The 23,506-nt window shown below is 38.4% G+C and overlaps 1 protein-coding gene across 4 annotated transcripts; it reads right to left on the bottom strand.

The window, feature by feature from the left end:
- Window positions 1-935: 935 nt before the first annotated feature.
- Window positions 936-23,227, bottom strand: SUV39H2 (suppressor of variegation 3-9 homolog 2). 4 transcript variants are annotated; one of them, XM_030321309.2, is made up of 5 exons: window positions 23,089-23,227; window positions 7,163-7,828; window positions 4,649-4,795; window positions 3,215-3,344; window positions 936-2,217 (listed from the first exon to the last, which is right to left on the bottom strand). In XM_030321309.2, exons 2-5 carry the CDS (start codon window positions 7,823-7,825, stop codon window positions 2,111-2,113), a joined length of 1,047 nt encoding a protein of 348 aa, XP_030177169.1. In that variant the 5' UTR covers window positions 7,826-7,828; window positions 23,089-23,227; the 3' UTR covers window positions 936-2,110. The 4 variants fall into 4 exon arrangements, with proteins under 4 accessions (XP_030177169.1, XP_032449720.1, XP_032449719.1 ...); XM_032593829.1 differs by having other exon boundaries at window positions 7,697-7,828; window positions 23,089-23,222; XM_032593828.1 differs by lacking the exon at window positions 23,089-23,227 and adding an exon at window positions 20,258-20,398.
- Window positions 23,228-23,506: the final 279 nt, after the last annotated feature.

Raw genomic sequence — 23,506 nt, 5'->3', positions numbered from 1 at the left:
TTACAACTGTATCACGATCCTCAAGTAGATCTTGAAAACAATGGTATTAATACAACTTGCAGAGTAGATTAACTTACGGTTTAAACTTCATGTAAACATGGCCATTGAACATAGGCTTCATATTGAGAGAACAAATTCTGACAGCTTGAGAAACCAAAGAAGCTAAATGTTGACTTAAAATGGTTAAAAGCTCCTAACAGCCTCATGTAGAGAGCTTCTATTTTACTGATTTAAGTTCAGCTTTGTAATCAAACAAGGGTAACACAGGTAACTAAAATCTCAAAGACCCATTAAATGTCTATTACTAAGGACAGTACAAAACAAGTTTTGTGAAAATAGCCATTCTTCCCTTTGCTGTCCTGTTTTACATTTTTTTACCACAAAAAGACAAGATCAAAAAACTGGACAGTAAAACATTAACTTTTTAAGAAGAATATTAGTTACATTTTTTAAACCTGTGAGAATCAGAATTCAAAGTAAGCTTGGCCATTGGGAGCACCTGTAAATCTGTGATGCTTTCTCACCACTGACACCATGTGACTATTTCCTCATAAAGAAAACATAAGAAACGGCACTAAGAAATGTATTTTTCCGTGACACCTTCTGCAGATTTTGGTTAATACGCTGTGAGACTCCAAACATGTAAAGAATTTATCCCATATTATGAAAGAGCAAATCATGTGGTAGCAATATAATGCATAATAAAGTGTAGCTTCTCCCAAAAAAGAGGTTAAGGATTAAGAAGGTATTTGAAGTGCTGGATTCTTGCCATCAGTGCAATTTTACTCAAACTTATTTTAGGTCAGTAAAGCAATGGGGCAATCAGCTTAGGTAAAATTTAATTAGGAATACTGAAAGCTAGATTTACTTGCTGCATTTACCTTCATGTTGGACACCATGATTACAAATCCCAAAATCACAGAGATGAAAACATAGTTGTTCCCAACTGAGGTTTTACTATGCAGAAAAACAGAAACAAAAACCAAACAACTGTATTCCATTTCAGTGTTCATGGTTCAAGTAAAAATGTTCTCATAATTCAGATACACACTTTGGCCAAGCCAAGTTTAACTTTATCACATTTAAAAAATTCATGTATAAAAAATAAGTATCAGTTCAAAATATAGATTATTTCAAGAAGAGCTTGCGGGGAATATAAAAATAATTAAATTTGGTGGAAATGTTAAAACCGCCCGAAATTCAGAAGATGTAATATTCGTGTATTGTATGAAACACTGTTAGGTGCAGATGCACTCAGGAGTATCTTGTTTTGCTGTTTCTGTTTAGACCAGGTATGCAACATGGATCTCTTAATTTGTGTTATTAAGAGGGGCCCTGAAAGTGCTCCATTTCCCCACTTCCAAGAAACCCTCCCGGTCCGAGTGCCCCACCCTTTCAAAGCAGCATAATGGCCATCCGTTCCAGAATTTTAGAGCTTTTTGGAAATTATTCTTTTACAAGGTTAAAAATCTTTTAAGAATTACTGATTCAGACATACATGCCTCATAACAGTCCGGATTGCTTCAAAATATGAAATCAAGCTGTAATTAAACCTATTTACACTGAATTTTAGACCTTAAATTTCTGTATCATTAAGATCCCAGTATTTTAATGAAAGTAGAAAATAGAGTATAATTCCGTATCACCTATTTTTCTTAAATACAAGTACAGTGAGTAATTAACGGGAATGACAACATAACAAAAATAGCACTTGTATGTATTTGCCCAAATTAACTCTTTCTCTAAATTCAAGGTGTATGGCAGGTTGAATATCTGATCTTAGTGATGGTTACGTTATCAGTTTAACGCTTAAACACTGAAGGAGGCATTTCTCTATTCACACAGACTTCTTATGTATGTATATGCTGATCTGTCAGTTTTCCTTTCATGTTTGGTGTCTAATCGCTAAATACGTGTATTTTAAATTAGTCTCTGTGACCCTGTGTTCTCTTCAGAAGCATCAGTAATGCATTTGGCCAATTGTTTGAAACATGAATTGTAAATTAACATAGTATATAATCCTGATAATATGAAAAGAGTCCCAAATACTTTTTTTAAAGGTTAACATTAGAAAAAAACAAACTACAATCATCAGCTGTTTCCTGAAAATTCAGTTGAGGTAACCTCTGCAAGTCACAGCTCCACACTTGCACACAGTTCTGACCCTCTTTTTGGCTGGGCTGTGGTCAACAGAATCTGAAGATACATCTCCAGAACCTGAGTACACAGAAAAAGAAATACACAAGAAAAAGTTAAGACCATTCAGAATGAAGTTCAAATCTCTTATTAGTTTTAAATCAATGTGAATGTTCAGAGACAAATTATGAATTATCGTGAAAGGATGGTGTGGAGCTGGTAAGAGACAAAAGCATATGCTATTAGCCATACTTCCAAGAACAGCTTTGCGAAATGATGAAACTTAGTGGGAAAATCAGATACACATTCAATTTCATACATTATTTAAGGGCCATAAAGTCAGGCCAAATAGTAACAAACTATAATTAACACTTAGAAAAACAAAGTAAAGAAAAAAACATATGGTCCCAACAAAGCAAATAAAATTGATGTGTTTTTTAAAAAAAACCAAATCCAAGTAGGAATGGAATAATAAGTTCAGATGTGATTTAAATATTTTCAATCCTCTGAATATACATCTCTTTAAATTTTTTAATGTTTATTTATTTTTTAGAGAGAGACAGAGTGTGAGCGGGGGAAGGGCAGAGAGAGAGGAAGACACAGAATCTGAAGCAGGCTCCAGGCTCTGAGCAGTCAGCACAGAGCCCGAAGCGGGGCTTGAACCCACAAACCGTGAGATCATGACCTAAGCAAGCTGGACACTTAAAAGAGCCACCCAGGCGCCCTGAATATACATCTCTTGGTAAATTTTCAGGAATGTATGCCTTACAATTTTAAAATAAAAGTAGGATTGAGAAAAGATGTAGAACAAACTTTGATAATGGAAATTATGAAAAAAAGCAGGTGACAGCATGATGCTGAGAAAAGAGCATTACTCAGCTCAAGGTCAGGCAGATTTTAGTTTTACCTCTGGCAGAGTAGCTTTGTGACCTTGAGTAAAAAGACCAACTCTTATAGCCTCATTTTTTTTCTTCTTTAATATTGTTTGGTTCAGATGATCTAAGGTCTCTTCCTACTCTGATTACAGTCTTCATATGCAAATAACTGAAATCAATCAAACCTTACTTGAAAACCGTACCTTTCATTTGATAATCAAAAGTGAGCTCTTCTCCAGCATTTATGGTTCTTGTGGAAAACAATGCTATTCGGGGAAGACGGGTGTCGAGATTATCAATGAAAACATTAAACACCTGAAGATTTGGGTCGCACTAAAAAGGAACATTAGAACCCATTTAAGTAAAAATGTAATGGACAGGCTCTTCTACATGCCATATGAAATATTTAATTCCCCAAACTATTATTTTTTAAGTTTCATTGGAAATTAAGTTGTTTACTGTTTAGAGGTCTCTGAGGCATTCAAATTTAAAAATACTATTTTCATTTACAGAAAATCTCAGACATACATTAACACTAGAAAAAATAATAAATCCACATTTACCCTGCAGCTCAACAATTAACATTTTCACCAATCCCATTTCATCTATCTCAACTTTTTAATTTTTCTGGAGAATTATAATGCAAGTTTTATATAACATTATCATTTCACCTGTACATAGTTCAGTAAGGCATGAAGAAAGAGAAAAACTGTATTTAAAAAATCAAATTAGCATTATACAACTCAAATTTCATACTGCATGGAGGTTTCATTGCTGTAACTTCTGATTGGTTTTAATATTTTGAGATTTCTACATTAAGTTCTGGACTATGCAAGAAGAAAGAGCTAAGAAACCAAAATCATTGTTTTAAGTGCCCTTGAATAGAATACATCTATTTTGAGAGTATTTCAAATTTATCACTAAGAAAAAAATTAAAGTAAAAGTTTAAATCAGAAAACTAACAAGGTGTCAGAAGGTCTCTGACATTTCACTACTCAACATAAACTAGTTTCTTGGAATAAAACCCATCAAAAGCTTAGCATAGTCTACACTTCCTTATATGGTCAGGTATATAATACTCTCTGGAGACACATTTTCCTTGTAATCTATAAGATGGAGGAAACATCAATCTCACAAGCCTAATACTATTGTATTTAGAGTATAATTTAGAATTGTATTTTAGAATTTTAATTTACAATTGTAATTTAGGAAAATGGCCCTCAATACTTCAATACTCTATGAATTCTTAAATTCTGTAAATATGTTAACATATTTACATTTTAAGAAAATATAGCTATGTTTAGCTGCATATCCTAAAATTCAGCTGTTAACTTCTGTAAGAAACCTCTACAGTTGTATGTAATTCTTAACCTTGCTACCTCTTAATTCCTCTTCTACAAGAAGATAATACCTAAAGAGTTCTGGAAAGATTAAATGAACGTATGTAAAAACTCTTGCAAAATGCATGGTATTTGGTAGGCACCTCAATGGATTTTCCTAATAAGGCAATAATACAATAATCTAACCAAAGAGGTCTCTGTATTACAATACTTTGGAAATATTAAAAGGCTAAGTCATTTAAAGATAATTATTCCTCAACTATGGAAAATCATTAAAAACAGTGTAATCACACTTACACTGTGATTCACAAAATGAGAGACATTTCCATATCGGGCTGCATCCACTGTGAATTCATCAGATTCATAATCCAGATCAAAGAGATATGTGATTCCTTTGTTGTCATATAACTGCCCCCGTCTTTCAGCTTCTTCACTGGTGATTACCTAAAAAGAAAAAACTATAGTATATTATATAGCTATTGTTGAACTAAAGAAACACTCATCCATAAAACTATTATTATTGTTTTAGTGCCTCCAGAGGTTTAAAAAGTAACAAGTCAATGTGTCATCAAAACATTCACACAAACTACTCTACACACAGAAGCAAAGACATGGGAAGCTAAGGGGAGATACGAGTGCAGGACAATCATGGCTGCTTAGGAATCAGGACAGCCCACAATCAACAAGGGGAGACAGCACTACGTTTATTCTCATTTATTCACATGTTCAAAAAGCTACCCAGATATAGCTTTCTATAGGACCTACCTGGAATGTAAAGGAAGAAATTTACAGTAAAAATGCTCTAAAAACTTATTTTTCCTGTAACTCATCTATGCAGTTAGTTACAAGGTGGAAATTTGTTACAAATACAGGAAAGAAGGTACTTTAAATTTGCAGTCAATTGTATGCAAAGTTTAGTTTTGCAGACCAGGTTGTTTTCATGAAATTCTGTGGATCAAAACCATCCTCTGCAGTTCTAAGAACACAGCTTTACCAGATGCTCAGCTTAAGAAACCAAAAATGTCTAAAGCAATTCATGGTGTCAACCAGATATAAATAACTACTGCATTCAGTAAGTCAAAACAGAGAAGAGTTTGATCATACAAGATCTAGTATCCTGAACAGTGATTTATAATAATCTGCTATTGTCTAAAAATTTAAGGATCAAAACAGGGCTCCAATTTAATCTCAGAATTCCAGATGAATAGATAATTATATGTGGCCTAATTCCATAGCACTTTTGCATTTTTCAAAATGTTTATTCATTTTTTGAGAGAGAGACAGAGCACAAGCAGGGGAAAGGGAGAGACAGAGAGAGGGAGACAAAGAATCTGAAGCAGGATCCAGGCTATCAGCACAGAGCCCAACAAGGGGCTTGAACCCACGAACGGCAAGATTACGACCTGAGCCCAAGTGAGATAGATGCTTAACCGACTGAGCCACCCAGGCGCCCTCCACATAACTTCTAAAATGTTAGATTTGACAGCCCAAGATATGCGGTCACACTTGTATTTTTCTAGTCACAGATTAATATACCACTCAGTTGGAGGAAGTGTAGTACAGCAGCAAAGTGCACTCATTTTGGAGCCTTGGTTTTGAATCCTGGCTCCTCTTCACTACAATGGGACCTTGATGAATTTTTCTGTGCCTGTTTCCTCAATGATAAAGAATGGAGTTACTCAAGGATTAATGAGTTAGCACATGAGGTGCTTAGAATAGTATGTGGTACATGGTAAATACTATTTTTTGTATATATACGTTATATGTATAAAAATAAATTTGCTCGGGGGCGAATGTGTCGCTCATTCAGTTGAGCATCCTGATTTCAGCTGGAGTCATAATCTCAGGGTTGTGGGATCGAGCCCCACGTCGGACTCTGCTCTGAGCGTGGAGCCTGTTTGGTTTCTCTCTCTCTCTCTCTCTCTCTCTCTCTCTCTCTCTCTCCCTCCCTCCCTCGCTTGCACTCTCTAAAAAATAAAAGTTAAAAAATAAATAAATACATAAACTTGCACAGTCAATGGTAATTTAGAGACAGTCTCCAGCTGAGCTACCAAGAATTTGGATTTTTTCATGGATGCAATAAATGGTTTTATGTATTGTATTTTCTAACACTTGCTCAGAAAGCATGCCTACTCTATAGTACTTCTCATGTTGATACAGTAATTGAGTTCTGCCAACTACAGTTAACCATATTTAATCAAATGGATGAATTACAATCTAAAGGTTCCAAAGTCAGCATGCGTTTAGATCTGATTTTCTTCTTAGAACTTTTATGTCATTCTTCACTCACATGAGGAAGGGAAGCAAAAATAATATACAAACAGGGCAGGGGACAAAAACATGAGACTCTTAAATATGGAGAACAAACAGAGGGTTACTGGAGGGGTGTCGAGAGGGTGGATGGACTAAAGGGGTAAGGGGCATTAAGGAATCTACTCCTGAAATCACTGTTGCACTATATGCTAACTAACCTGAATGTAAGGTAAAAAAAACACATTAAATAAAAATTAACAAAAAAGAACGTTTACGTCATAATAGCTGCCATATTTTACAAATGCCAGTTTCAATGACTATAAATGGCTGTTTGTTGAAAACAGGACTATTTCATTTATAATTATATGTATTTTTTTGTTCATATACAAGTTTATATTTCTAACTATGCCCGTGAAACCTTTTTCCCAAGCCAGAAATTTCTACATACTTGCAAACGATAATATAAATATGTACCAATATCTGTTACTGCTGTACAATGTTAACTTTTCAAAAAGCATAAACCTCCCACACACATTATTTGTTATATGTTGAACATACCTCCCCAACATATTCCATGACAAAACTCATTCTTTTAATCTTCACAAGGGTTTTTACACCCCAGCCACAGCCATTGCTAGTTCGAAAGATGCAAAGTGAATACTGGGTGCCTTTTTGTACAATCCTATTGGGACAATCGGGTCCACACTGACACCTCGAGTTGCATTCATAAATGGGGGTACCAGGTGGGATTTTAATTTGTTGGTTTTTATTATAAGCCAAAAGAACTCCAGCTTCAGCAGGACAACATTTCTCAAAGAAGCAATCTGTACACGAACAACCAAAGGTAGCTTCATTGACTAAGCTGATTCCAGGAGCTGGTTTGTATTCATTAATGTAGTAGAAGTCTGAAGGTGGGCCCTCTAAGTCAACAGTATTTTCAACAAATATCATTCCTTTATGATTCTTTCTTCTGTTGAGTTCGTCTTGCCATCTCTGCAGAGCTAGCCTCTGTTTAGCCTTCTTTACAATGTACTCGGCAATGGCAGGTTTCAAAGCTTTGTTATTGTCTTTTATTGCTTTGCCTTTCTTTACCTGAGATAAATAATTATGCTTGTCATTAGAAAACTGCTGGAGGAGTAATGGGCACTTGAGATTTTGCAAAGGTTCCCAAGTATTTGTAGAATCTGGCCATCCTTTCCATTTTACAAGATAATATTCCATATCCTTAAAATATAAAAGAAAATTGAAATTAGATGACAGTCCCCATTAAAATAATTCACTATCTTAAAGAGTTAAGGCAGCTGTTATCATTCTAAATAAAGTTCAGAATATATTAAGAGCCAGAGGTTTCTAGATGAACTACAAAACATAAAAAAATATAAAACCATTTTTTCTTTGCATTACATAAAATATATACAGAATTTAGTTGTAGCACAGTATGTTTGAGCACAGGTAAAAGAATTGCACCTGAAGACAAAAGTACTGAAACTCATATTTTACCAAACAGTGACTGTTAAACAAAAAAAAAAGTATTTTATCTTAACCATAGAAACAGGGAGTCTTCAAACTAACAATTTATGACGTAGGTTAGCGCTTTACTTGGCCAGCACTGATGTAAGCATCCCCTGAGGTAGGTAATTTTAGTATTTTACACTGACAGAAGGCAAACACTATTTCTCAGTATCATGGGCACACATCCCTTTGATGTTCTAGGGACATAACGTCCAATATAGTTATTCCTAGATGCATGTAGCTATCGAGCACCTGAAATGTGGTGGGCCCAAACTGAGATGTGCTTTAAGTGTGTAGTACATACTGAATTACAAATATCAAACACATACACAAAAAAGTAAAATATTTCTTCACATATGACACATATTGATTACATATTGAAATATTTTGGTTTTACTAAATATATTATTTTTTAAAGATTTATTTATTTGCTCATTTATTTATAGTAATCTATGCCCAATGTGGGGCTCAAACTCACAATCTTGATATCCAGAGTCCCATGCTCTACTGCCTGAGCCAGCCAGGTGTGCAATCTCACTTGTTTCATTTTACTTGTTTAATATGGTTACTAAAAAATTTAAAATGACATATATGTAGCTTACATTGTTTTTATTAGACATCACGATTCCAGAGAATTCTCACCTTATTTAGACTCACCCATGAATGGATTAGGAAGCAGGCACTGAAGCCACCAAAGATCAAATATTTTGATTTATCCCTCAGACTGCTGTTGTGGCCACCATGGTACCTAGAATTTTGCCTTCTTACCCCAGTGACTTGACTCTGTTTTCTTTCCTTAAAATTGGGGAATGCCATGTTAAGTTTCTCTTAAAAAAGGTAGTCAAATGTGCATAATAAAAAAAACTTCGATGGGCACCTGGGTGTCTCAGTGGGTTAAACATCCGACTCTTGATTTCGGCTCAGGTCATGATCCCAGGGTTGTGAGACTGAGCCCCGTGTCTGGCTACAAGCTGAAAGCAGAGCCTGCTGAAGATTCTCTCTCCCTCTGCCCTTCCCCCACCTGTGCTCTTTCACACTCTCTCTCAAAAATAAAACAAAAAATTCTAAAGTCCTTCAATTTTTTCTTTGTCCTCTGGAATATGTCCACACTCTAAAATATGAAAGTGATTAAATTGTATTCTCCAGTTTTTAGTTATTTTAAATCATCGATATGGATTAAATTTGCTTTTCCTTGAAAAAAATTTTTTTTTCAACGTTTATTTATTTTTGGGACAGAGAGAGACAGAGCATGAACGGGGGAGGGGCAGAGAGAGAGGGAGACACAGAATTGGAAACAGGCTCCAGGCTCTGAGCCATCAGCCCAGAGCCTGACGCGGGGCTCGAACCCACGGACCGCGAGATCGTGACCTGGCTGAAGTCGGACGCTTAACCGACTGCGCCACCCAGGCACCCCTTCCTTGAAATTTTTAACAAAGTTTTTACTATAAAAGGGTGCATATGCCACCTTGTTTTACTATCCATAATTTATTAATGCCAAATAACCTGGATGGCCTAGGAAATGTTGCAGAGGCACAAACTGGGGTGAGGACCACTGAGGCAGCTTTGCAGGAGCAAGTTGCTTAGCCAGTGAGTAAGCAAATTTTCTCCCTATTGAGTCGTTTCAATGTTTTATTACATTCTACTCGGTAAGCAATAATGCTGGTGAATTAAAAGAACTTTCCTTCTTATGAAAATGGTCAAAATATGCTTTACCTGTTTAAAAAATGTGGTTAAAGTGTGAGGATATGCACAAAAACTGTACTTTCATGGAAATACATATTGTGATTTCAGGGAAAAAAGAAAAGCTTAGACACATATTTAAGTGTTAGTCGAACTGGCAAAGTGTAACACAGATTTCTCCCTCCTGCCAGGTAACTTTTACAATTTAGGATTTACATTGGCAGATATCCTCTCGACAATGATGGGATCCACGTGGCAGTAGCTAACGTATATCTATTTTCCTTATTAATTAGGAAAGCTTTTAATTTTTCTGACTCCAGAATAAAGCAATGCAACTCTGGTCCTCTTTTTTTTCTACTACACTTTTTCCTACGATAACCCTGGAAGTTGTCAGCAAATGATGAAAGAAACAGAAACACTGGCTTCAAATCAGATGATTAAGCTCAATTATCATTCAGCAAAACTAGTAACACCATGCCACTGAAGTGGGCTCCAAATTAACATATTGTATTGTTTAATAATGAGCCAGATGCATTGTTAGTGATTAAGTTTTGCATGTTAATCACATTGATACTTACTTAATTTATAGATGGTAAAGATGTTTATAAAACAAAAGTGCCTTTGGCAAAATAGTAGAGAAATATTAGTGATATTTTATTTCTACTTCATACTTATTTTAGTAAGTATATTTTACTTTGCAATCCAAAAAAGATATTTGTTTTGAAGAACTGATAAATTTTACACAGAAAAATTAGTATGTATGGCTTAACAAATTTAATTCAATATGCTAAAGTTCCAAATAAAAGCCCAAAAGTTCATTAAGCCTCATATATTGTATCAGTATCTTATTCTGACACGCAATCAACTCTTGATTACCCATAGAAATGGAGTACAGTTGTAAAAATGATACATAAATCGCTCCTGTATAATTTAGAATGCATCATATGAATTTTTTCTTAAAGACATTTTCCCCCACTATGTTTGGCTTAGGTTAAATTCATTCGAGTATTTTAGTATTTAAAATAAGTATGTGCAAGTTCAGCCACCAGGGGGTATGATGAGACGTAAGGTAGTGCTAGCCTTTAGGAGTAAAAGCTCACTGGGAAAAGAAGGCAGTAATATGTCAAGTAAGTAGCAATGCAAGGCAGTACAATTTTAAATGCCAAAACAAGACAATAATTACCACTAGAATGTAGAGAGGGAAATCAATATAGTCAGAAAAGAGCACAGAGCAAACAGAACTAAACTGTGAAAGACTGATAGGATTTGTTGGGTAGGGAACAGGGCAGGCAGGATGAAAACCACCAGCAAAAACTAGGAGCTAAGATCTGTATGAAGTATTCAGAAAGCAGTGAAGAGATGGATTTGGCTAGCTTTAAAGTTCAGAATATTGAAGTGAGAGATTAAACTGTAATGGCAAGGTGAGAACAAATCTTAGCCTTGAATATTTGATGGAGGCATTTGAACTTTTTTTGTAGGCCAATAGTTTTTACAATTCTTAGAAAACATGGTGTTTCTGTGGGGAGTTTCATTACATACAAATACATTTGGTTTCCATCGTGTTTATTAGGAACAATTTATCAGTCTTCTCATTGCCAAGCCAAAGACTCTACAAGCCCTCATGTTACTTGACTTAGGCTTTGATACCACATTTCTCTCTTCACTATTGTTCCTTTTCTGCCTTCTCTGCTGAGACTATTGTCCCCGCCCATCACTTAGTGCAGATACTTGAGGCTCTGTCCTTGGCCCCTTTTCACACCAAGTAAGCGTTTGTCCCTTTTGAAAATCTGAAGAAAGCGATGGACCTTCCCCTAACAAAGTCACATATGCAATATTTTGGATAATTGAGGATATGTGGATTCCAGATTGAAGGTTAAGAATCCTTGCTCTAAATGCTCTCTGGGCAACCTCATCACTCCGACAGTTTTAATTACATGCTAATAACTCCCAAAATTTTTCCTGCACCTCCATATATCCAATAGCCTACTGGATGCCCAACAGCTTCTTAAATCCATCTATTTCATGGAACCCACCACTGTTCTTTCAAAATGGATTTTTTTCTTTTCCTCATCAAGGGTAATCTTATCATCTACCCAGTCACACGAGTTGCAAACTAGGAGCTCAATCTAGATTGTTCTCAATCCATCATCAAGTTTCTTCAGATACTTGTTCCTGTCCATCTCTTTACCATAGCTCTAGTTACTTAAGGTCTTCAATTCTTGCTGGGATTATTACATTAATCTCCTAACTGGTTTCTCTGCCTCCAGACTGACAACATCCCAATTTATCATTACTGAAGTTTTCTTACAAAAATAAGAAATCCACAGTACCAGTCATTCTGTTACTTTCTTCCTTAAAAATTTTAATTGCTCCTCCACTGCCTAAAGAATGAAGTTCACACTTCCTATTACAGCAAAGAAGATCATTCTTGACTGAGTCCCTGATATCTCTCTGACAGTCTTCCATTATAACCCCATTTACATACCACCCTCTAGCCATACTAACTGCAGCTAGTACTTGAACATGCCAGTCCTCTTCACCCCTTTCTGCTTTGTTCACAAAGTTCTGATTACAATGACCTCTTCCATTTCCATAATGAGCGTATTTTGGTTTCATTTTTTATGTGTAGAAAAATCTACTCATCTTTAGAAGTCAGCTCAAATGTCCCCCTGTCCCTGCCCATGAAGTCTTTCCTTCCTCTCTTGCCCAAGAAGAACTGATCACTGCCAATCTCCTTGTGTTTCCATTTCTAATCTTAACCAGAAACCATGAGGGATGAAATCTTCTTCGTAGCCACAGAACCAAGCACAATTGCTTGCTGTATCTTAAGCTCTATTAAATGTTTCTGAATGTATAACAAAAAGTAGGACTATCAACATGTATGCAATTAAAAAAAATCACAACAGTAACTACATATGAATCTTTAAAAGGAATAAAAGCTGCTAAATTTAATCTGGGTTGTTTTTCAAATGTATATATTGGAGGACAAAAAACAAAAGCTATTCTCCCATTAGCTACTTTCTTCTGCAAGTTTTGAAATCATCATATTCAATGTTAGTGGTAGAATAGCCTGAGTCTAATTATGAAAACACTAGTGTTCCATGGAAACTCAGTGGCTTTTCATGCCAGTAACTGACCAAGTAGCAATTCTCAGACCTGGGTTAGTGGTCGAAGACGGACACAACTGAGCAACACAACCCTGGAAAAGTCCTTTCCTGGAGCTTTGTTTTCCTGATCTCCAAAATATGGGTTTTAGTCAAATGATTTCTATGTTATTCCCGCTCTTAACACACCACTCTAAGTGAATCAGTCCTTTAGGAATATTAATTTAATGCTCAATGTGGAAAATTCTGTCAGTATGTGCCATGCAGTGTAGTGATGGTTCGTTAGACATAGAACTACCTGGATATTTTATGAAGTCAAAGCTTTGGTAATATTTCCTTCTTAACCTATGCTTGCTGAGAGAGAAGTCTTACCAATGTGCATGGGGGTGGTGAATTCTTCACTGATGAGCTAAGGATGTTAACAAAGAGTATTCAGTTTTGTCATATTTTTTTCTGTATGAAAGGATAATGTGGTAAGAACATGCGGCAGCAAATGGCATTATTACTATTTGCTGAATGGGACCCTGACATGAACTCGTAACGGTAACAGATCTGTTGTGTTGTTCCTCCAGTGAGCATTCATTGCGTTTCCCCAAACTGCCTACTTCAGAACTCCTCCACCTTGTTCAAGGTCACTATCCCACTACCTCCCCCATTATTTTCAGTAGCAACACACCTCCCTGTTCCTAATGCAGAGAGAAAACAGAAACTCTCTCATTTGCACCCTCCCCTGGACACATCATTAGAGAAAAGGCAGATGCAGATACGAGGAGATGCACTTCCTCCATCAGTTACCCTACCTCTCGCCTCTCCAGTCTCTCCCTCTCTACTTGTTCTCACCAGCATTTAAACCTCCTGCAGTTTTTATTTTTTTAAACTTCCCTTTGCATTTGAAAAAGCAAAATGAAACCAAACCTCCTTTCAGATACAAATGCTAGAATATGTAAGGAATCTCAAAAAAGATGTGATAAATTACTAGTTGAGGGACGGGAGACTAAGGTGACAAGAGTGGAAGATTTCTTTTCAGTATAAGAACATCCAACTTTTATAACATTCAGTTTTGAAAATCACATGCATATATTACCTATTGAGATTTAATAAAAAACAAAATTATAAACACCCTTAAAACCTACATAGCACTTTATCCCTTTCTTCAAAGCTAGAATTCTTTAAAGAGTTGTCCATACTGCTTGACTCTTTCTCATCTCCAATTTATTCTTTAATTCATTCTATTTAGGCTTCTATCCACGCACAGACACTGCTCTGTAGGCATCAATGACCCTTCCATTGCTCGGTCCAGTGGGTACTTCTCGGTTCTTCTTTGACCCACTGGCCTCTTCTCTATTTTGCTGACATTATCTCTCCCTTAGGCTTCAAGATTCATTCTTCCGGTTTTCCTCCTACCTTTCTTGCCAGTTTGTATCAGTTTCTTTGATAGCTCTTCCCATGAGACCCTCCCCCCCCACCCCCCCCACCCCCCCCGCCCCAACTACTCCTCCATCCTTGTTCTCTTCACACATTTTCTTTGTGTGAATTACTGTAATACCCTCGAACCACTTTCAAACCATTCATGGCACAACAGCCGGAATGCTATCTTCAACACACCCACTGCATCAAGTCACTCCCATGCTCAAAACTACTCAATGTTTCCCTAAGGCCCTAGAGTCCAAATTCTTTTCTTGGGCTGCACGGATCTGTGCTTTCTGGGTCCTATCCATCCTTCTAGCCTTCTTTTGATCCCTCTTGCTGACTACATTCCACTCACACTTTCTGTTCCTTAAAGAAGTCAGGCTCTCTTCTCCTTCAAGACTCCCCTATTTATCTTTTCATCCTTTAGCACTGAGTTTAAACACCATTCCTCAGGGACAGCTGCCTAGTTTGTCTATAAGTTAGACCCTTCCGTTACATTAGGACTCACCTCAACTATAAGCATGCTGTACAATTTTATTTAAGGGTTTTCTACCCTCACCAAAAGATAAACTCCATGTGCCAGGGATCATACCTCTGTGTCACTCATTGCTGAGATCCCTAGTGTCAAGCATACAACATGAGAGATGACAAGAAATATCTGTTAATTAGTGGGTAACCATACCCATTCCCGGAGCCTCAAATGCCATCTTTTTGCCAATTACTTCAAGATCTATGTTTCCAGTTCTCACTCCTGACTTGGGGCCACATTTCCAACTATCTATTGATCATCTTACACTTAAATGTTCTCAACCTAATCTAGTCTTCCTATCCTAATCCTCCTATATTCCTGGGTCTTGGTGAGGAGTATTATCTACACCAGCACAAGTCAGAAACCCATGTTTTCATATATGTGAAATATGTGTGATCCCACACTGCTGGATCCCTACCCAATCCTCTCTCTGACCACTCAACCACACTTGTACATTTTGTAACCATGAGAATAAAAAAAATTACTTATTTCTCTTCACCTCCATTATTACTACTTTAAGCACCACTATTTCTTGCCTAGACTACTGTAACAGCTTTTCAGAATGTTTAAGTGTGTGTGTCATTCCCCTCCTACATTCCTCACTGCAGAAAGTTCTCTGAATTACGTATCTGATTGTATCCCTCTTTTTAAAACCTTTCATATGACTCCCCATTGCTGTAGAATGCTGAAAGTTCTTCACTCATCTCATTCTTTCCCAATCCCACATTCTAGCACTCCATTCTGTGTACGAAAACTGTGAGTTACCGTACCTGTCTTTTCAGGCCTCAGTGGGATATCCCTTCTGGGAAGCCTTCTGTGGCCTAGCCCAGGTGCACCTCCCCCTGCACTTATTATGCTATATTGCCATGGTTTACTTCTCAATCTTTCCAGTAGGCTGTGAGTTCAAGATGAGAGACAGTTTCTGATTAATCTTTTATTTTTCCCAGTGCCTAATATAGTATCCACACACAGAAGAAACTCAAATATTTACTGAGACTACAGAAAGATGATATAGGAGCTATTAATCAACAGACTGCTGCTATAATCTGAGCATGAAGCTAAAAGGGTCTAGTCTATTGGTGACTGTGAAGAGTGGAGAAATCACTAATGCAGAAGCCAGTTAAATTCATTAGCCACTAACTTAATACCCACTTTGTACTAGAGACTACAGTAAGACATAGTCCTGGCCCTAAATAGTTGACAATTTAGCACAGAAGGTATGAAACCAAGCTATAAAATATGTCAAGTTCTAGACTAATAACAAGAACAGTGCTTTCTAGGTCCTGAATATAAAGCAATTAATTTTAGGGATATGGGGGAAGGCTCAGTAATAGGTGGTAACCTTTCAGCTGAACCTTGTAGGCCAAAGAGAATTTTGTCAAGGAGGGAAACAATAGTATTCTAAAGAGGGAACAAGACAAGAACAGCAAAAGGGCACACGGGTACATAATGTGTTCAACGAATTGGAATATAAGCTATGTTCCCAATGCTTAGAAGAGTGCCCAGCTCATAGTAGGTGCTCAGTAAACCTTAGCTAAATCAAAGAGCTTAGGAGTATTGCAGTGTGGATAGAAAGCATGATATGTGACAAGCGATGAGGCTGGAAAGGTAGTTGGTGGCCAGATAATAAAGGACCTTAGTTCAAAGGGTCTCGTCTTAGATTGGTAGACAAGTCATTAAAAGGTCTAAAGCAAGGCCCTACCTAAAGCAACCAGAACTGTGTTTTAGAAAAACTGTTAATGGCTTTGAGGAATATGGCAGTGAAATAGTGTCTCTGATGAGCTAAATGGAGGGTTACACACAATAAAAGGACAGTGTCATGAGATCTTTCACTCGCCCTGAACAGGAGTGGGGAGACAGAGAAAAAAAAAGTAGAGGTATGATGAAATAATACTGTCCTATAGATTAAACAATTTGTGCTAGAAAGGAGAAGAAATGAGGGATGTAAGTGGCATAGTGAGGACCTAAGTGTGCAAGTAAGGTTGCTTATTCCTAAACAAAAAACCAAAAGAATTGATGAGAAGGACAAAGGAGAAACCAAAGCGCAAAAACTATCCAAAATCTAACAACACTCAGAATCCTGTATAAGAATAACGGTAGTTCCTTCAATCTCAATACAGACCCCTAGGAAACTAGCTTTGTGAAAGTACAGTTGAACAGGAAAAGAATGAACAAGAAAAGACAAATAGAGACGATATAATTTGATGACCTACGAGCGGGTAGGGAGGAGGGAGGAATTAAAAATGTATAAAATTACAAGGTTAGGTAACTGGAAGTATTCTGGTTTTGTTAATCTAGATAGGGAATCCTAGCTCAGGGTACAGATTTGAGGGAGGAAAATTGGTACAGTTTAAATATGCTGAATTTGGGTACCTGTATAGTGTCTACTTTGAAATGAAGTCCATAAAGAGGTCAATGCCTCACAAAGATTTGGGAGTCATGAATCAAACAGATAGAAGTAGAAAGCACTGGGAAAGAGGGCATCTACAGAGCCACTTCAAGGTGAGAAGAGGGCCAAGGACACAGCTATGGAGATTATCTACATTTCCGAGAAAGGACAGACAAGAGACAACAAGGAGATTCCGGAAGAGTAGTAAGAAAAATAGGTGGAGACAGAGGTGAACAACAATGACAGAAAATGTTTCTTCAATATGAACATCATAGGTCAGTCTCTGTTGTAAGGATATACTTACATCCACTCATTTAACCCTATGGTGGTCCCCGCCATTATGAGTTGGGTACCATAACTATCCTCATTTTACAGGTGAAGAAATGTAAAGACAGGGAGGCTAAGTAATTTGCTAAAAGTCACTCAACTAATAAATGGTAGAGCCAGAGTGTGAACCTAGGCAGTCTCTCCATGGACAAGAAAATTTCAAAGAAGGAAAGGAAGGTCAACAGTGTTAGATGTTGCTATGAAGGAGAGTAAGATTTGAGGTGCTCATATTGGCAATTAGTTAATGAGAAGTGAAGAGACAATTCCCAGGAGAAAATATTTACAAACTGTGTATCTCATGAGGGACTATCTAGCATATATAAAGAACTATTATGACTCAATAATAAAAAAAAAAAAAAAGCCAACCCAATTTTTAAAAATGGGCAAAGGCTCTGAATAGACAGTTCTCCAAAGATATACAAATGACTAAAAACCAGATGAAAAGATGTTCAGCATCATTAGCCATCAGAGAAATGCAAATCAAAACCATAAGGAGGTACTACTCCATTCCCACTAGGATAGCAATAATCAAAAGCGTCAGATAATAAAACATGCAGGTGAGGGGTAGAGAAATTCAAATACTTGTAACACTGCTAGTTCGATGTAAAATGGTGCTGTCCCTCTGGAAAAGGTTGGCAGTTCCTCAAATGGTTAATCACAGAGAAACTATATGACTCAACAATTCAACTCCTAGGTATGTATCAAGAGAAGTGAAAACACATCCACGCAAAAACCTGTACATGCATGTTCATAACAGCATTATTTATAATAACCCCCAAACAAAAACAACCAAAATGTCTAAGTGATCAATAGGTAAATTAAAAGTGATAGTCCTATAGTGGAATATTTGGCAATAAAAAGGAATGATGTATTGATACATACTACAACATAGACGAACCTTGAAAACACCACCTTGAAAACACCACGCTAAGTTAAAGAAACCAATTACAAAGAAACACATACAGATTGTAATGTTCTATTTACATGAATTGCCCAAACAGGGAATCTATAGAGACAGAAAATAGATGAGGGGTTGCCTAGGGCTAGGGCTAGTGGGGTAAGGAGACTGGGAAGGATTAGGGAATGATGAGTGAGCAGAGAGGAGTTCCTTTTCAGGATAATGAGAATGTGTAACCATCACCACAGTCAACTTCAGAAGAACTCTGAGAGCGTGCTAAAAGCTATGAATTGTATACTTCAAATTAATGAATTGTATGCTTTGTGAATTACATCTCAACAAAGCTGTTTTTAAAAGTTAATGGAAAATGAGGTAGAAGCAAAGACAGGAAATGCGTGAGTAGGGACACGAGGTCAAAGAGAGGTTGGGGAAGACCTGAATAGGTTTTACTGATTGAGAGAGGTCAGTGGAAAAAGAGCTTAATAAGGGGGAAGGGGGGCAGAAAAACACACACACACAAACAAAAACATCACAGATTAAGCAAAGTCCTTTAAAGGGGATGGAAAGGACTAAAAAAGGAAAAACAGTAACAGCAAAGTTACAGAGAACTTGTGTGAAACTAAGTTGAGAATTCATACTTGCAGGATCCTATTTTTCACTGAAGTGAAAGATTAACTGAGGTAGAAGAGGTCTGTGGCTGAATATGAAGGTGAAGGATAGAGTAAGAAGTCCAGAAAAGTAATAAAAGTTGGAAAAACTGCTGACAAGAAAACGAAAAGAAAGCAACAGACAAAAGGCTTTAGTAGAACGGAGCGGAGTGAGACTAGAAACAGACATTACTGGCACCAATATGTGTGACTATAGGATACTCTTGGGGAGATTGTTCAGACCACCATTTAAACACTGAGATGGAAGATGACTGGGCTGTTTTTGGGTTGAAGGTTGCCAAGAGTATAGGTGAAATGCTTGATCATAAAATCCCACTGAGCGGGAAAGGCAGTTACATGAAAAGATGGCGGATGTTGCAAAGGAAGAACTAGATTTAATGACTGAATGGGTATGGAAGATGGAGGAGGAGGAGTCCTAATTCATTTGTCTGGAAGAACTGACAAACGACCAAAAAAGAGTTCCACACAGGGAGCAGGCTACTCTGGAGAAAAATGAATTACTCAAAAATATATCGTAAGGTTTAGATTGAAGAAGGTTCTTAAGAAAACAACCCTGTCATTTGAGAGAAACAGGAATCAAGTGAGGCCCAGAGAAGCGAAATGACTTTGATGAAGCCACAAGGTACCAATCGAAGACTAGAAATGACTTTGAACTCCAGGCCATTCTATTAGACCACAGAGCCTCACTAATATCTGGAGTTTGACACAATACAGGACATATACGATGGTGATGCTTCATGAGGAGATTCAACAGCACTAAAATTGGGTTTGAATTTCTCTGTTTATTTCAGGTGATAGTGGGGAAATATGATTCAGGAACAAAATGAATGACAGGAAAAGCCAATATGAGATAAAACATTTGCTCTGGTAATCCACACGGAGATAATCAAGAGTTGGATGTAGAATGATATAAGCACCTTAAAATATTCTAATGCAAGAACATTTAATGCTTCAAAATCCTCTCAATGTTATTTGGCAATATAGATGATAGGACATATAAATTTATTATGGCTTAGAATTTTTAACATTAAGAAGAGCTTTTGCTTACTTTTAAGGTCTTTTTATGTTACAGAAATATGAAATACTGAATTGAAGTCTGATTAGGTCTCTTTTAAGGGGCTAGATATTTGCCTTACCTTTACTACCTTGTAGTCACACAAGTATTCCACCTCATAATTGTTTAGATTCCTTTTGGTGATTCCAATCGATTTACATGTGAGTTTTTCTTTTCTACATAATTCCTGAAGAGTATCAAGTGAAACTAGGCAAGGCACACACCAAGCTACAATAAGAAAATAGAATTCTTTACTAATGAAATAGCTACTCAATTAAAACCAAAAAAAAAAAAAAAAAAAAAAGGAAAAACTTAAGACCTCCATATCCCCACCCTTCAACTGGCAATTTTACAGGACTAAAAATTCATATGACAAGAAACCATTTATGTGTCTTCCAGAAAAGTTAAGCATTAAAGAACTGTTTTTGATAAATTGGTCTTCTTGGATTTTCTCATGGATCTCTATTCTACTATGCTTAACTAATGTCAATTCATTTCTACTAAGCCACCTGAACGAACAGTTTCAAGTCTGTAAGCTTTCCTAAAATTACATATAGATACAAAGGACAACAGAGATAATGTTTTTGACTTTTCCATTATATTCTACATAGAATTGCTGGTTTAACAAAATGTAGATACCTAAGACAAACTTATTGTTAGTAAAAATATCTTAAATAGATTTTAAAGCAGCCTTATAAGTTGTTAAAAAGAACTAGTCCCCTTTACCTTAGCTGGACAATAAGAACTGAAATCTAATTGAAATATAGTTCCATAGTAACATACTCATACATCACATGTCCTACTTTCCCCATTCTGGAAACCTGCATGAAATTTTAACTCCATTTATTACTTTGCCTCTGCTGTAGTGTATTATTATCAAGGTAAATAAGCCCTAGAGTTATAATAAATAATGGGGAATATATTTTCATAATACTCATTTCCTGTGTTGTTTTTAAAGCCAAGGTTTACAAAACAGTGTATTCAATTTACATAATCCATATACCAAGCTTAAAGAAAATCAGACACACTCATAATTAACCTTACAGAAGCCAGTAACTAAATGTGCTGCAGAAGATTTTACTCCGAAATTTCTGTAAACAGTGTGCTACCATACGGCATGTAAAATACGTTAACACAAGTGGATGTTTAGAAATATATAATAAACTTGGTTTTACGACTAGTGTTACGGTAAGCACTAGAAACAATCAAGGGTGCTCTGCCCCTGCCACACGAGAGTCCCATCTTTCTGGATTTCAGACTCACTGGAAAAATGTGAGGGTTGGAGTAAATCGGAATTAACCAAACAAAATCTATCAATAAACTCAAGCTTTCTTTGGTAGCTCTCCAAGGTAGTTGTGATAACCTTTTGTTTTGAGGTAATTTCCAAGGAAGAGAGAACACAGCTGCTCTCACCACAGCCTTCCCTCACCCTCCCCAACTCACACAGGGGCTTCATTGTCAGAAACCTTGAAGCAGGATTTCCACCACCCCGCTTCCTACAAAAGGTTCGTAATTCGAGACCGAGAAAATGAAAGGTATTTCTCCCCCCCAACCCCCCAAGATTGGCGGAGAGATTGCTTGCTGCGGAGTGGCGGTTTGAGGGTACAAGAGTGGTTTAACACAAATGACCACTTACAAGTCTTCCACTTAAAAAACTTCGGGGTGTTTTGTGTAAAGTTAATCTCACTATGCTGATCACGTGCAAAGGAGGTTCCTGTTGGATATCGACCCAAGGTGTGTATGTCTGTTGTTCCTACCATTTTTATCTAGTTTAAGTAACTTGAGGATTCAAGACAACTCTCGACGGAAATGCTATTTTTGAGAAACAAACAAACAACACCCTGGAACCTAAAAAACCGCAAATCCCTGGTAACAATTCTATTATCTACAATAATGTAGAAAATAATTCATTTGCAAGATTTAACATTTCATTACCACTACAAAAACCTCACACTAGGTTCACACTAATCCCTAGTGGAAGAAAAGTTGGGGGATAAAGACATGATAATCTAGGTGGAGAGGAGTGCTGGAAAACACCTCTACATTCTAGAATGTCTTGAAAATTCCCGTCTTTCAGACACGCGCGCGCGCACACTCACACGCACACACAGACACACACACATACACACACACGCGCGCGCGCGGCTCAGCACCTAGTTCTCTGGCGTCCACGTAAATAACACGCAAGTTCCCGGTGGGTAGAACAATCACCGTAAGCCAGAGGCTACGTCTTCAAATACCCACTTACTGGGATATTATTCTCCGACAGGAAATTTACCCTACCAGTGCGTCCAAACTGGGGTGCACGCTCCCTCATTTCCTTAGCGTTTATACTCCAGCCCCAATTTCTTTCTTTCCTCCGCTATCGAGGTCACGTTTACACCACCGGGTACTTCCCGCTTCCCAGTTAAAAGGCCAGCCGGAACACACAACGTCCCGCCCAAACCACCACAAAGGAGTAAACCACACGCGTGCCCACAGGCCCTCGAGCCCCCCTCCTCCCCCAGGGATTACCAGGAGCCGCGGCGGCCGCCCGAATGCCTCCACACGGCGACCAGGCGGGGAGGGGCCTCGGGCCCAACGGGCAGCGGGGGTCGGGCCACGGAGTCCGCGGGACGTCCGCGGAGCGAGAGACAGCCGACCTCGGAGCAGGGCGTGCGGGCCGGGCCCCGCGGAAGCGGGGCGCAGAAGACTGCGGGGAGCGAGCGGGCCGTGCCGCGAGAAGGGTCAGGGGCCGGGGGATAGGTGAAGCCCGCGGCGCGCCTTTGGGGGCCAAGGTGTCAGCAGGGCGGGAGGCGGCGTCTCGCCGCGTCGCGCTCTGGCGGGTCCGCGGGTCCCGGCCCCGCTTCCCGGGCCTCGGGAGTTTGCCTGGAGAACGGGGGATAGTGAGGGACGCCGCTCTCCAGCCCTCACCTCCTCGCGCCTCGGCCCCGGCCGCCGCCATCTTAGGGAGCTTTCATTCAAACTGGCGCGGTCTGACGGGATAGCTCAGCTGGCCCGACGCCCCGCCCCCGCCCGGCCGGCGCGGGAGTCGGGGGCCCGGGCTGGGGGCTGGTGCCCGCGAGGCGTCCTGACGTCACCGAAGATCGACCCCAGCCACGGCGAGCGCGCATGCGCCCCACGTCGCATCCCGACGCGCAGGAGGTTGCGGGAGTCGCTGGGGGAGGTGGGCGGGGCGCGTACGCGGTTCGGGTTCGGGTTCGGGTTCGGGCGCTCCTCCTGGTTAAGCTGCCAGCCTCCTTCGACCGCGCGGGGTAACTCCTAATTGAGGAGTGCGCAACGTCAGGCCTTCCCACGGTTTTTCGTGCTTTCACATGACCACTGCTTGTAT

This window comes from Lynx canadensis, chromosome B4 (assembly GCF_007474595.2).
Source record: "Lynx canadensis isolate LIC74 chromosome B4, mLynCan4.pri.v2, whole genome shotgun sequence".
NCBI classification, from domain to species: domain Eukaryota; kingdom Metazoa; phylum Chordata; class Mammalia; order Carnivora; family Felidae; genus Lynx; species Lynx canadensis.
Note: the sequence above shows the minus strand (reverse complement) of the source record. Positions and strands in the feature narration are given on the sequence as shown.

What these genes read in the sequence shown, in the direction of transcription:
- SUV39H2 (XM_030321309.2), bottom strand. Translation starts at nt 7,825, where the DNA reads ATGGAATATTATCTTGTAAAATGGAAAGGATGGCCAGATTCTACAAAT. An exon ending in TCATGGAATATGTTGGGGAG is followed by an intron (nt 4,796 to 7,162) that starts GTATGTTCAACA and finishes TTTTCTTTTTAG; the next exon opens with GTAATCACCAGTGAAGAAGC. An exon ending in TTTTGATTATCAAATGAAAG is followed by an intron (nt 2,218 to 3,214) that starts GTACGGTTTTCA and finishes CTGTGTACTCAG; the next exon opens with GTTCTGGAGATGTATCTTCA.